Source organism: Cervus elaphus, chromosome 27, assembly GCF_910594005.1.
Source record: "Cervus elaphus chromosome 27, mCerEla1.1, whole genome shotgun sequence".
Lineage (NCBI taxonomy): Eukaryota > Metazoa > Chordata > Mammalia > Artiodactyla > Cervidae > Cervus > Cervus elaphus.
Window position 1 is genome coordinate 53,109,532 of NC_057841.1, and position 15,086 is coordinate 53,124,617.

The following is a 15,086-nucleotide window of genomic DNA, read 5'->3' on the forward strand; positions in this document are numbered from 1 at the left end:
ATGGATGTGGGAGAAATGTAAAAATGTCTTATGTATTAAAGAAATTATGTTTGTATTAGCAAATTTGTTAAATGTTTTAGAGAAATATGCAAGTTCTTGGAAATACTGAGTGAAACCTCCAAATTTGTGTTCCTTTGATATTTAAAATAATGTAAAAATCAGCCTCTGAAATTTCATCTTAGCCAATCTTCAGGATTTTATGGAAGAAAATTCTAAAAGTAAAAGATTTTGACTTAAGAACTAAGAAATGAAAAATTCTTCAAAACCATGTTTTTCTAAGGTTAGTTATTTTGTTCTTTGAATGAGTTTTATTTTCTGTATCATTTTGCAAATGAAACCTGAGATATTTTTCATTAATTGTTTCATGTTCAACTCACTTCAGTTTTAGTTTATAACATACACTGTTTTTGAAAGAGAAAGATAGTTGTAGTTAGATAGCCTCAATATATTTCTTTAAAGAAAACAAAAACATTTCTTTTCAATCAAGATACATTTACGTATTTATTTGACTGTGCTGGGTCTTTGTCGCTGCACGCTGGCTTTCTCTCTTGTGGAGAGAGGGGGCTCCTCTCTAATTGCAGTGTGCAGGCTTCTCATTGTGGGGGCTTCTCCCGTGGCGGCCCGCGGGCTCCGGACGGGTGGGCCTCAGTGGTCAGAGCGCGCAGGCTCAGTAGGCCCGGCTCCCGGGCTCTGGAGCGCAGGGTCAGTGGCTGTGGCACACAGGCTTTGCTGTCCCGTGGCATGTGGGGTCTTCCTGGACCAGGGATCCAGCCAGTGTTCCCTGCATTACAACGTGGATTCTTAACCCCTGGACCACTAGGGGTTAGACTAATTTAGATTTTTCACATTTTTTTTTAAAGTGCTTTGTGTCTTTAAGGTTAGTTAAAAAGCAGTTGTAAGTTAGTAGATTTAACTCTCATTGCTTAGTCCTCAGGAAATTGCTTAGCACACAAATAGAATTCTCTTTATTCGCATTTTCTAATTTTTCCACAAGGAATTTTAGTTATTTGTACTTTGTTATTATTTTTAAGTGGTGCTGGATTTCCTCATATACTTTGTAATCTATTAGTATTTGTTAGCAAGTTTGTCTCAAGAGGTTTTGTTTTTCCCTCCTTGTCATTGTTTCTCCCTGTAGGGCAGTTCTGCCTTAGTCTGGCACTAAGATACACATCTCAGAACCAATTCTTATATTTACAAGGTAGAGGAATTTTGTCCCTTGAGAAAATTGAGTTAAAATCCCCAGGTATGCTCAGGGCCTAAATCCTGTTACGTAGATTGCTCTGCTGCTTAGCCATGCCATGGACAAGAATTTTATTCCTAGATGCATTTCTGAATTAACTGTCAGACTGTTGTACTAGCACTTGATTCATGGTCAGGTATCCAGTGTCGCCCTCACAGAGCCTGCCTGTTTTCTCTTTCCATATCACTTCCTGTACTGTACACCTTCTGTTTGGTGCTGTTACCTTAAGTACCTTCTGTCTTTAGACCCTGCTGTCCACTGAGGATTATGTTTATCCATCATCAGTTAATGGATCCATGAGTTGTTGCTATACTTTTTTTGGCTATTATGAATAATGCAGCTGTGAATATTCATGTACAAGTTTTTAGGTAGATGTATGTTTTTGTCGAATAGCCAGGAGAGATAAGAAAGCCTTCCTCAGCGATCAATGCAAAGAAATAGAGGAAAACAACAGAATGGGAAAGACTAGAAATCTCTTCAAGAAAATTAGAGATATCAAGGGAACATTTCAGGCAAAGATGGGCTCGATAAAGGACAGAAATGGTATGGACCTAACAGAAGCAGAAGATATTAAGAAGAGGTGGCAAGAATACACAGAAGGACTGTACAAAAAAGATCTTCATTACCCAGATAATCACGATGGTGTGATCACTGACCTAGGGCCAGACATCCTGGAATGTGAAGTCAAGTGGGCCTTAGGAAGCATCACTACAAACAAAGCTAGTGGATGTGATGGAATTCCAGTTGAGCTATTTCAAATCCTGAAAGATGATGCTGTGAAAGTGCTGCACTCAATATGCCAGCAAATTTGGAAAACTCAGCAGTGGCCACAAGACTAGAGAAGGTCAGTTTTCATTCCAATCCCTAAGAAAGGCAATCCCAAAGAATGCTCAAACTACCGCACAATTGCACTCATCTCACACACTAGTAAAGTAATGCTCAAAATTCTCCAAGCCAGGCTTCAGCAATACGTGAACCGAGAACTTCCAGATGTTCAAGCTGGTTTTAGAAAAGGCAGAGGAACCAGAGATCAAATTGCCAACATCCACTGGATCATCAAGAAAGCAAGAGAGTTCCAGAAAAACATCTATTTCTGCTTTATTGACTACGCCAAAGTCTTTGACTGTGTGGATCACAATAAACTGTAGAAAATTCTTAAAGATATGGGAATACCAGACCACCTGACCTGCCCCTTGAGAAACCTGTATGCAGCCCAGGAAGCAATAGTTAGAACTGGACATGGAACAACAGACTGGTTCCAAATAGCAAAAGGAATATGTCAAGGCTGTATATTGTCACCCTGCTTATTTAACTTATATGCAGAGTACATCATGAGAAACGCTGGGCTGGAAGAAGCACAAGCTGGAATCAAGATTGCTGGGAGAAATAGCAATAACCTCGGATATGCAGATGACACCACCCTTATGGCAGAGAGTGAAGAGGAACTGAAAAGCCTCTTGATGAAAGTGAAAGAGGAGAGTGAAAAAGTTGGCGTAAAGCTTAACATTCAGAAAACTAATATCATGACATCTGGTCCCATCACCTCATGGGAAATATATGGGGAGACAGTGGAAACAGTGTCAGACTTTATTTTTTTGGGCTCCAAAATCACTGCAGATGGTGACTGCAGCCATGAAATTAAAAGACGCTTACTCCTTGGAAGGAAAGTTATGACCAACCTAGATAGCATATTAAAGAGCAGAGACATTACTTTGCCAACAAAGGTCCGTCTAGTCAAGGCCATGGTTTTTCCAGTGGTCATGTATGGATGTAAGAGTTGGACTGTGAAGAAAGCTGAGCGCTGAAAAATTGATGTTTTTGAACTGTGGTATTGGAGAAGACTCTTGAGAGTCCCTTGGACTGCAAGGAGATCCAACCAGTCCATCCTAAAGGAGATCAGTCCTGGGTGTTCATTGGAAGGACTGATGCTGAAGCTGAAACTCCAATACTTTGGCCGACTCATGCGAAGAGTTGACTCATTGGAAAAAACCCTGATGCTGGGAGGGATTGGGGGCAGGAGGAGAAGGGGATGACAGAGGATGAGATGGTTGGATGGCATCACCGACTCGATGGGCAGGAGTTTGGGTAAACTCCGGGAGTTGGTGATGGACAGGGAGGCCTGGCGTGCTGCGATTCACGGGGTCTCAGAGTCAGACGCGACTGAGCGTCTGAACTGAACTGACTGATGTTTTTGTCTTCCTGAACGTATACCTAGGAGTGGAATTCCTGAATCAAAAGATAACTCTTATGTCTATCTACTTGAGGGACTGCCAGACTCATTTTCTAAATGGCAGTGCTATTTTACCTTTCCACCAGCAATGTACATGGAAGGCTTCAGTTTCTCTATATTCTCATCAACATTTGTCATTATCTGCCTTTTTTATTTTAGCCATCCTATTGGATGTGAAGTGGTATCTACCTCGTGGTTTTGATTTGCATTTCCCCAGTGTCTAATAACATTGAACTTCTTTTTTGGCCATTTGTGTATCTTCTTTGGAGAATGTCTGTTCCCATCTTTTCCCATTTTTTAATTGGATTCTTTAGTCTTTTTATTATTGTTGAGAGTTCTTTGTATATTCTGGGTATCAGTCCTGTATCAGATACTTGATTTGCAGATTTTTCTTTTTTCATTCTTTGTCTCATCTTTCACTCTTTTCATAATGATTTGCAGCACAAAAGTTTTAAATTTTGTTGTCTCTATTCTTTGGTTGCTTATGTTTTTGGTGTCATGTCTAAGAAACTGTTGCCTAATCCAAGGTTATGAAGATTTACACCTATGTTTTTTTCTAAGCATTTTATAGTTTTAGGTCTTGCATTTAGGTCTGTTTTCCATTTTGAGTGCATATCTGTGTGTGCTGTGAGGAAAGGATGCCACTCTGTTCTTTGTCATGAGAACCAGTTGTTTGCATAACCATTTATTCAAAAGACTGTTTTTTTCCCTTACTGAATACTTGACACCCTTGTTGAAAATTCAGTTGACCTTAAATGGTAAAGATCTATTTCTAGGTCATCAGTTTATTTCATTGATCTATATATCTGTCCTTGGGACAGTACTACCTTGTCTTGATTGCTATAGCTTTGTAGGAAGTTTTAAAATTGGCGAGTGTTAGCCCTCCAGCTTTGTTATTTTTCAGGATTCTTTTGGCTGTTGCCAGCCTCTTGGATTCCATGTGAATTTTATGATTGGTTTGGAAGATACTTATTTTTAATAGTTTTTCTAGCTTTTTAATGTGTTTGTACCTGTGTATCCATCTTGACTAGAAGTCTCTAGATTATGTGTAGTTAGAAGTCGATGAACAGAGGGCTACGGTGTTGAATATATACTTTGTATCAGACAGTAATTATGAACTTATCACATATGAGGTAGTATTTAAAACATTTAGGCTTTTAAAATGTGATATCTTGTATAATTTAATTTCTAGGATTGTCAAATAATGTAATATCTCTATTCTGATACAAATGGTCCTTGAGAAGCCCCCCAAATATGAGACTTGTCATCACTTGATAAACTACTATATCGTGGATAGATTCTTTTTTTTTTTTCGTGGATAGCTTTTTATAACAAACTCAGACTTTTGCCTTGAACAATAAATAAATTATCTTCTGGTACATTTTCGTGGAGTAAAAAAAAATCCCAATTTTGTTTTATTAACTAAGATTTAAAATAATTATTTTTAATTTACTGTTTATTAAGTATATTATTCTTTAGAAGAGTCTTATTAGCCAGAAGGAGATTCAAGTATATCCTAAATCTGGCCATTGGTGTTTTCTTCACTTACTAATTTTTGGGGGCACCAGTAACCTAAAGGATCTGTATTTTAGTGTTTTAGATCGTCAGTAGACTTTTAACAGAGGTGACGTTACTGGGGTGAGTTGAGTACATATATATGAACCCGTGGAAAGAGTGTCTTTATATAGGGGAATCCAGCCCAGCCCCAATCACACATATACACATAAACATATTTTTCTCTTTTCAGTTAAAATGAGGAAAACATAGGTTTGGAGAGCCATTCTTTCATTTTATAAACTAAGAAGCTAGGACTAAATTGCATTGTTTTTTCTTCTATGATACTGATTTTTTTCCTACTTCTCTCATGACGTAGCAGTCACCTTACATTTATGAACATTTGATGTAATGAAATGGCATTTTACAAGCTTTAAATGGAGCAGATGTTTGAATTCTTTTTAAGTGTCATTGCTCTTTTGCTTTCAAAAGTAAGATCTGTTTGTGTTGCTTAAGCACTGGACACTCAGGTTAAGGCCTTTATTGACATAGAGATAGTTCACATACCATATAATTCTCCCATTAGAAGTGTACAGTACAGTGATTTTTAGTATATTCACAGAGCTGCAACCATCACCACAGTTTTAGAACATTTTCATTACTCTAGAAAGAAATCTTGCACCTGTTATGTGCTACCTCCCAACCCCCTGTACCCTCCAGCCCTAGCCAGCTACTAATCTACTTTTTCTCTCTATGGATTTGCCTACTCAGAACAGTTTTTGTAAATGGAATCATCCAATGTGGTCTTCTGTGACTTCTTTCACTAAGTCTAATGTTTTCAAGCTTTATTCATGTAGCATGTATCTGTACTTCATGCTTTTTAGGGCTGAATAACATTCCAAACATTGCAGTTTGTTTATCCGGTCATCAGTTGATGGACGTATGAGTTTTGGCTGTATTATGAATATACCACTATGAACCTTCATGTACAGATTTTTTTGTGAATGTACATCTTCATTTCTCTTACAGATACCAAGGAGTGGAATTTCTGGATCATAAAGTAACTCTATGTGTAACCTTTTAAGAGACTGCCAAACTGTTTTCCAAAGTGGCTGTACCATTTTATATTTCCAGCAGCAGTGTATGAAGTTTCTGATTTCTTTACAGTCTCATGAATACATACTATTATCTCTCTTTTCCATGTTAGCCTTCCTAAGGGCATGTGACATGGTATCTCATTTATGGTAGGTTTAGATTTGCATTCTCTGACGCTGAGTTAGGTTTGTTGTTGCACATATATATATGTAAGGGACAGGAGGCAGACAGTGCTTCTAAATCACAACTGGACTAGGTTAAAGTTATTATGATCCACTTAAATTTATTCCCAGTCACTAGATATCATGACTCTTCCATCCCCAGGTCAGATAACTTGGCAAATCTTTAGTGCAGTCTTCTGTTCAGATGCCCAATGTATCACCAACACAGGGACCTGTTTCTATTCCTGGATTACTGTTTCTTGGTGTTGATATAAACAGTATACTAAAATTGAGCCTTATGAAAAAAGAATGTCAAAATTTGATTCCTGGTTAAAAGAGAATATCCTGAAGGTGTTGACAGTGATCTTTATAAGACACCTTTGTTAAGTAATGGGTTTGTAATAAACTTAGATGAGAGTAAGGAAATATGTTTAAACAGATGAAATCAGAAGTAAATTGTTGAGTAGCCCAGGGGTAGAGATCAGGAATATCTTGGATCTGAGCCAAAAAGAATATTTAAAACCTTTGGTTACTTTGAATTGTCTTTATCAACAATTCAGATTCTGAAAGGAAGACGTTTCCTTTTCAGTGAAAGCGTTAATTTTACCATCCAGTATAATAGATGAAACCTGTTATGGTATAGACAGCGCACAGTGAGGAGGCAGCCTGGGTTTCAGTTTAGCAGTGTAGTCAATAGTTACGTCTTTTGGTGTGAATGCTGTAATTACATAAATAACCCATGTGGAAAGGAGATTTGCTGAGGTGCTTAATGAATCATTTTTACTACATCTGTAGGTAAGAGTCACAGTGTTTTAAAATTTCATCTTTGTGGTTAACTGGAATATGTGCTCTGGGTGTTAGCATAGATTTTAAGACCATCATAATTACGATTTTTTATAACATATTGTAAAGAACCTATGTGTGAAGATCTCTTGGTTAATTTTAATTACTCTTGGTGGAGATGGGGGTATGTTGAGAACGTATTTGAACCCAGGAAATTATAAGTAAGTTGTATTCCCTCCTCCCAAGTGATATAAGATTATATATGAGCCATACTAGGTTAATGATGGTTAAAAAAATTTTTTGTCAGTGCTTGTACTTAACCTAAATGTAAAACATAAAACTCCTAGAGGATAATATAGGAGAAAATATACATGACCTGGGGTATGGCAATGACTTTTTAGATATAACATCAAAGGCAGAATCCATGCAAGAAACAGTTGAGAGACTAGATTTCATTAAGATTTAAACTGTCTGCTCCATGAAGGACAGTGTCAAGAGAATGAGAAGATTAGCCTCGGACTGAGAGAATATATTTGCAAAAGACACATCTGATAAAGGACTGTTATCAAAAATATAGAAAATACTTAAACTCAACAATAAGAAAACAAATAACCTAATTAAAAAAGGGGCAAAAGACCCAAATCGGTGCTTCAGGGAAAAGGATATATTGATAGCAAGTAAGCCTCTGAATAGATGTTCAGCTTCATATGCCATTATGGAATTGTGAATTAAAACAGCACTGGGACACCACTGCATAGTTGGAGAATGGCCAAAATCCAGGTGCTGGCCAGGATGTGGAGCGGCAGACGCTGTCTTTGGTTACTGGTGGAAACTCAAAGGGGTGCGGCCACTTTGGAAGACAGTTTGGTAGTTTCTTACTTTGCCAAACATATTCTAAGCGTATGATCCATCAGTCAGCACTCCTTAATATTTACCCAAATGATTTGAAAGCTTATGTCCACAAGAAAACCTGCACCTGGATGTTTATAGCAGCTTCATTCACAACTGCCAAAAACTTAGCAACCAACACATCCTACATCCGCAGAGTGGAATATTACTCAGCACTGAGAAGAAGTGAGCTATTAAGTCATGAAAAGACACTGAGCAACCTTAAGTGCATATTACTAAGTGGAAGAAGCCAATCTGAAAAGGCTACATACATATTATATGATTGTAACTGACATTCTGAAAGAGGTAAAACTATGGAGACAGTGAGAAGATGAATTGTTTCTAGGCATAGAGAGGAGGGAAAAAATGCATAGACAGTGCTCAGAGGATTTTTAGGGCAACAAAAATACTGTATCACTATGCTGTCTGTCTCTGTGTGTGTGTGTATGTGTGTGTATGTATGTATCACTATGGTGTGTGTGTGTGTGTGTGTGTGTGTGTGTGTGTTAGCCGCTCAGTCGTGTCCGACTCTTTGCAGTCCCATGGACTCTAGCCCACCAGGTTCATCTGTCCGTGGAATTCTCCAGGCAAGAATACTGGAGTGGGTTGCCGTTCCCATCTCCAAGGGATCTTCCTGACCCAAGGTTCAAACCCGAGTCTCCTGCACTGCAAACAGCTTCTTTACCATCTGAGCCGCCAGGGAAGCCCACATATCACTATACATTTGTCTAAACCCGTAGAGTCATAAAACCAGAGTGAGACCTAATGTAAACTGACTTTTGGTGATAATCTTGTCATTGTAGGCTCATTGATGACAGGTGTGCCTCTGTGGTGTGGGATGTGGCAGTGGGAGAGGCTGTACTTGAGTAGAAATAGGGAACTCTTTACTTTTTTGCTTAATTATATCATGAACCTAAAATTGCTCTAAAAGAAAGTTTGTCAATTTCCTTCTTTAAAAAAAAAAGTCATTGTGGAACTAATTGGCTTTTCAGATATTTGCATCCCTATTGTGTGCTGTGCTGGGTAAGGCATTCTAAGAGGTCAGAGCACAGTGGAAAAGTTCATAATCTAATGGACTCTTGAAAAAACAGCAGTTTTTCTGGGTGTTGTGGGATTTCTGATTTCCAGACCTGACTTTGTCATGCTTCCTGTCCCTTTTAGGACTAGTAGCTTGGTCAGGTAATGAATACATCCCTGTTTGACAAACTTTGATCCAGAGACTGAGATAGTCTCTAAGTTTTGTCCATCGTTGATGCTAGAAGATAGGCACTGAGTAGAAAAATGAGTAAATAGGAATTTGGTTTGCTATTTGGAGAGGATTCTCTTGTTTATTATTGTTGTATGCTCTTATGGTTCATGTAAAGACAGTGACTAAAGACAATCAGAATTTTTTCAGGAATCTGAAAATTACTGGCTTGGGCTTCAAACCTGTTCTTTATCTGATAAAATTCTATGTTACACATTCTTCGATTTCTTTTATTGTCAAAGATAATTATGCTCACTCATATTTTGGTTTTGTGCATACTTGGATTGTTTTAAATTGTACTTTACTTTTGTTGAAGGAGTATAGTCACATGGTTCAGAAATTAAAATGCTGTTAAAATGTGCATTGAGCAGTCTTGCTTCTGCTCTTGTCCTTGTCTTCCTTTCCTACAACTCACTTCTCAAGGTGACCACTCTACCTGTGTAACCTTCCAGTGCTTTAAAAAATGCCAGCCCTTGGCGTGGTTGGTAAAGAGCGTTGAAATTACCATAAGCTCCTTAACTCATCCTGCAAGGTTGGTGGCTACCTGGGAGACCAAAAACAAAATAAAAAATAATAAATAACGTTTATTGAGAGCTTACTGTATACTATGCCAGGTTTACAATAATATGAAAAAGCACGCACACTTAACATTCCCATTTTATAGATAAGAAAGTTGAGGCTTCAGAAAGGTTAAGAAATTTAACCCACATAAGTAGCAGATATCAATGATGGGATTCAAAGCTAAGCAATTTTTAAAAAATCATGAGCATTTTTAAAATTAATGAGGAATTAGTTAATGGAATCCCATATATCCATCACTGAGATTCAGTATTGTTAAGATTTTACATTTATGTGATCAGTTCTTTTTCCTTTGTTTCTATAGTTTTTTAAAACACGTCCTAAATATCATGTTAGATTGCTTCTGTGCATCTCTGAGATATGCCGTTGTCTTCTTATGTAGTAACAATGCCTTTTATGCATTCCTCCAAATAGAATGATAAAGAAAAGAAGCTGGCCATATGACCTAGGCCGTCAATTCAACCTACAGAAAACTCTTCATTTAGTTATGAAAGGGTGGGATGATGTCTTAACTTTGTTTTACACCATGGTATGGTTTTTCACAAAGGCAGTAATGGCTGACCCACACTGAACTCAGATAAAGGATACAGAGGCCCTTGGCAACCAAAACTGTCCTCTAATAGTGGGCTGTGCCTCTTTGTTGAGCTTCATTCAAACTAGCTTTCCTAAGAAATTACCATCTACATAAAAAAATTAAACAGTTAATTCTTTAATCCTGAGAGCTAAATCAAGCTGTGAATTTTAAATAGATTGTGCATTGGTTTTTGATATATGGAATATTTCTGCTGGACTCATGGCATGAAACTTACACTTATTATTTTTTTTTAGGTCTTTGATTTGCGTCAGTGTCATCGTCAGATGCAGCAGCAGGCAGCCACGGCACAAGCTGCAGCAGCTGCCCAGGCAGCCGCCGTGGCAGGAAACATCCCGGGCCCAGGGTCAGTAGGTGGAATAGCCCCAGCCATCAGTAAGTATGCTTTTGATTTTTTTTTTTTTTTCAAGTGTAGTAGATGGTGCTTTATCTTGATTGACTCAGTTAATTAGTTATTTTAACCAGTAATAGAAAGTGAAGTTCTTTTTACTGGGATAATAACATTTTTGAATTTGTACAAAAAAAAAACCTAAAAAACTGTTCGTCTGTAATAGTTGCCCTTTGTTTACAGCCCTGTGTTCATTCTTCTTGTATCAAAAAAGGGACTGTGGGATAAAGAAGAAAGGGGGTTGTTATTATATTATCAGTCTCCCCTATTTTTGTTGATGCTTTTAATTCTTGCCTCACCAGCCAGGGTGGGTTGTAATCACCGATGTGCTTTGCTTTATTCTAGAAGGAAAGCATATTTCAATTTCAGAATTAGACATCTCTCCAACTTTTTTTAAAAGTATACTCAGCATGGAGAGAAAACTAAGTGAGGGTGGTATTTTGATAACTTGTAGACTTTTTTTTAATTTTAGGGTAAAATTGAACTGTGTGCCAGGTTTCACACTGATGGGGAATTTTTTACTGCAGAGTTAAACTCCTGACTATAGACTTTTATGATGGAAACACGTGGCACCCATCTTCCACGTCTGAAGGCATAACTAGTGATTCATTCAACCCCTGTTCTTAACCTCTTCAGTGTGGTAAGCAAATCACACTGGCTAAGAAAACTGCAGTGGCCCTGCAGGTTTCTCTACAGTACATGCAAATTCCTCCCATTAGTTTCATTGTAATATTGATGAATGCAGATTGACTATATGGCTGTATGTTCTGACTGGAGAATTAGATGCAGAGTCTCCACTGTGACTTATGCTCAGGAGTTTTCAATTTTGAGGTAGATAAGGCATACTCATTTATAGAATTTGATTTTTTTAAAAAAATTTGGGCATCTAAACAATTAATTTGCTAGTTTTGATGTTACAAATATGCTTTTACTGAAGAATCCAGAGCTGTTACTAAATTTCTCCTTCTCATCTACTGCCCCCCATTGAGTAATTATATACTATCTCTGTTACATTGTGAAACTGAGAGACAGACATCATCTGGGTCATTCAAGAAGTCTTAGTGGAACCAGGACTATTTTCTGTCTCATTGTTAGTCATGTCTTACCCTGAACTAGACAGTTTAGACAGAGAATAAGTTCTTAGAACCAGCGTGTAGACATGCACTGCCTCTTAAAAACAAGTTGTTTCTTATCCCTTCACCTCCACTTCTAAAGAGAAAAAGCAGATGGGGTGTTGGTGGATTGTGGTAATTTATAATTAATGGTAGCTAGAAGACCCACGTGGAATATACATTGTCTTAACCAAAAGTTTTCAGTCCCTGTTGACAAAGTATAGATCTATACTTACTTTTTGGCACTTTGACAGAGAAGTCTTGTGCTGGGGAGAATGCAGTAAAGAAAGCTGGTCACCTTGTTAATGTAAGATTTAGGGGGGATGGGAAGGGGTCAGCCTGTCCTGCTGACGTCTTCCAAATCTTTTCTGTTAGGTTTGTCGGCTGCTGCCGGAATCGGTGTGGATGACCTCCGTCGTTTATGCATACTCAGGATGAGTTTTGTGAAAGGCTGGGGACCTGATTACCCAAGACAGAGCATCAAGGAAACACCTTGTTGGATTGAGATTCACTTACACCGGGCCCTCCAGCTCCTTGATGAAGTCCTTCACACCATGCCTATTGCCGACCCACAGCCTTTAGACTGAGGTCTTTTAACTTACTGTTGGGGCCCTTACCATTATCAGGATGGTGGACTATAAGATGCAATCCTGTTTATAATCTGAAGATATATTTCACTTTTGTTCTGCTTTATCTTTTCATAAAGGGTTGGAAAATGTGTTTGCTGCCTTGCTCCTAGCAGACAGAAACTGGATTAAAACAATTTTCTTTTTCCTACTTAGAACTTTTCAGGCATGGCTCAGAGCTTGAAGATTGGGACAAATACATTCTTATTAAATCTTCACCAGTTATGTTTGAAGGAATCATTCCAATGCTGGAAAATTTAGCCCTTTAAAATGTTTTAGAGCCTTTTATATGCAGAACATCAATATATGTGTTATTCTACAGAATAAATTTAATATTGCTCATTTTAAAGGCAGAGAAGTTCTCAAAGTTAATTCACCTATGTTATCTTGTGTGTGAGTTGTTGTTGTTGAACATACTTTACTCCAAAATATTGTGCCATGTGGGTGAGTTAATTTTACCAAGAGCAACTTTACTCTGTGTTTAAAAAAGATAGTAGTGTATTATAACCTTTTATCCAAAATATTTTTTTCAAGTTAAACTAGTGAAGATGATTTTAACTCAGATTGTCTTGCGACTTCAATTTTTCTTTTGCCAAGGCAAAACACTAATCTGTGTATATTGAGAATTCCTTAAAATGACCAGACAAAAGAGTGTCATTCAAAGTTACATTTGTTGTTTTTGTTGGATAACTATTTATCAGTAGATACACTTTGCCTTGTTAAACAGCAGGTGTATTCTGTATTTCTAGGCCCGGGGTTGGTTACTAAGAAGCCTAGAAGAGGAATTTCTTTCCTTCCTTAACATAGGGAAAGATTTTATATTTTTAAAAACACTAAAAGCAGTGTCACTCCATCTAATACCTTACCGTTCTGCACAGGTGGCAATGCTAAGCTAAATAATGAGTATTTTGGAAACCGCTAAATTCTTTTTGTCAAGTACTGTGCAGAATAATAGAAACATTACCATTCATTGATAGGTAGTTTGGATATTTTTGTACTTGATTTGATGTGTGACTTTTTTTTTTCGTATACTGTTTAAATCATGTATGTTATGACATTGTTTAAAATTCAGTTTTTGTATCTTGGGGCAAGACTGCAAACTTTTTTATACCTTTTGGTTATTCTAAGCCCTTTGCCATCAATGATCATATCAATTGGCAGTGACTTTGTATAGAGAATTTAAGTAGAAAAGTTGCAAATGTATTGACTGTACCACAGACACAGTATGTATGCTTTTTACTTAGCTAGTAGCATAAATAAAACTGAATCTCAACATGCAAAGTTGAATTCTAGGTTTGATTTTTAACTTTTTTTTCTTTTGCACTTTTGAGTCCAACCTTAGTGGTGAGACACCTTCTACTAAATGACAGGCAACAGCTAGTACTATTGGGCAGCTTTGGTTTTCTTCTCCCACTCTACTAGGACTCCCCGTGGACGTTACGTATCAAGTGTAGCGTTGGTTATTTTTTTCACTTTTATTTTACTGTAGCAAAGCTAGGCCTGGTTGTCTATAAGATAAATAGGTTGTCTGCAGGATAAATAGTGTGAAATAAAATCAAAGATTATCTTTCAGGTGTTTCTGCTTTTTTCAAAATGGAGGGCCTTAGTGTAATAAGATTATTTCAGGTGTGTTACAAGTTTGAGACATGAGAAATACTTACGCATGATAATCATCCTTATATCAACTTAAATCAACAAGTCTTCTACTTCCTTGCTTAGGTCTTCTTAATAAGACCATCCTAGAAACCACTGAGTTTGCTTATTTCTGTGCTTTAAACATATCTTAATCCAAGCTACATGTCTTTCGTTTTTTAAAATAACATTTCTACCAACTCATTTATACTCTTGCGTTCTTACAAACACTTCTGTTAAAGACCTAATTCTAACCTGTAAAAATGTGGTGATTTTACGCTTTATTGGCAAATTTTCTAAAACGGTGTCTTCATTCCCTAGGAATTTTTGACTTTAGGTCTGTTTCACTGTGAAGGAAGAGGAGGAGTGAGAGGAGAGAGTTCAGAGTAACAGATTTAACCTGAGTTTATTTGATTAGAACTGTGAGCATGCTGTGATATAATACATCGCCCCTTTTTCTGCTTTAAAGAAAGTTTACGTGTTTAATCATCTGGGGGAAGTATTGTGGAAAATATTTGCTAAGTAGTCTGTCTTTGAGTCCAGGCCACCCACCTTGGTTGCTTTTTGCAAAGAGCCATAAAAATACTACAAGTACATAGAAGTACTTGTAGTTATTAATTGCTTTATATATGTGCCTAGGTTCAGTCACATGCTTTTGAGAAAACATTTAGTATATTATAATCAGTTATTTCTGAGGGTCTTAGTTGTTGAACAGTATTTACATTTCTTAGAGGTAGTCATCTTTGATGAGCAAGACAAAAAACCACTAGGTTTAAGATTTTATGGCTATTTTAAGAGTAGAAGAGTTTCCACATTTCTTGGAATCTGACTGTTAGGAGGATAGGGTTCTGGGTGGGTTTTCTCTAGCTAGCTCATCTCTTGGAAATGCTCAGAATGTTGAATTTCGGTGAAAACTGAGCAAGAGTTGAACCAGGTACGTACCTTTATGATCCAGTGTGAGGCCTCTCCACTTCCCTCTAGTGCCTTTCAGCACATTGTCAAAGGGAATCCTTAAATCCA

At 37.4% G+C, this 15,086-nt stretch overlaps 1 protein-coding gene across 3 annotated transcripts in view; it reads left to right on the forward strand.

Annotated features, from left to right (window-relative positions):
* Window positions 1-13,715, forward strand: part of SMAD4 (SMAD family member 4) — a 53,033-nt gene extending 39,318 nt beyond the window's left edge. For 2 of the 3 annotated variants that reach the window (XM_043888748.1, XM_043888749.1), the window contains exons 11-12: window positions 10,545-10,683; window positions 12,184-13,715. In XM_043888748.1, the coding sequence (XP_043744683.1) occupies window positions 10,545-10,683; window positions 12,184-12,395 (351 nt within the window). In that variant the 3' untranslated portion in view covers window positions 12,396-13,715. Of the gene's footprint in view, window positions 1-10,544; window positions 10,684-11,223; window positions 11,337-12,183 lie in introns of all 3 variants that reach the window. The other variant, XR_006338110.1, reaches the window with a different exon arrangement.
* The last annotated feature ends 1,371 nt before the right edge of the window (window positions 13,716-15,086 follow it).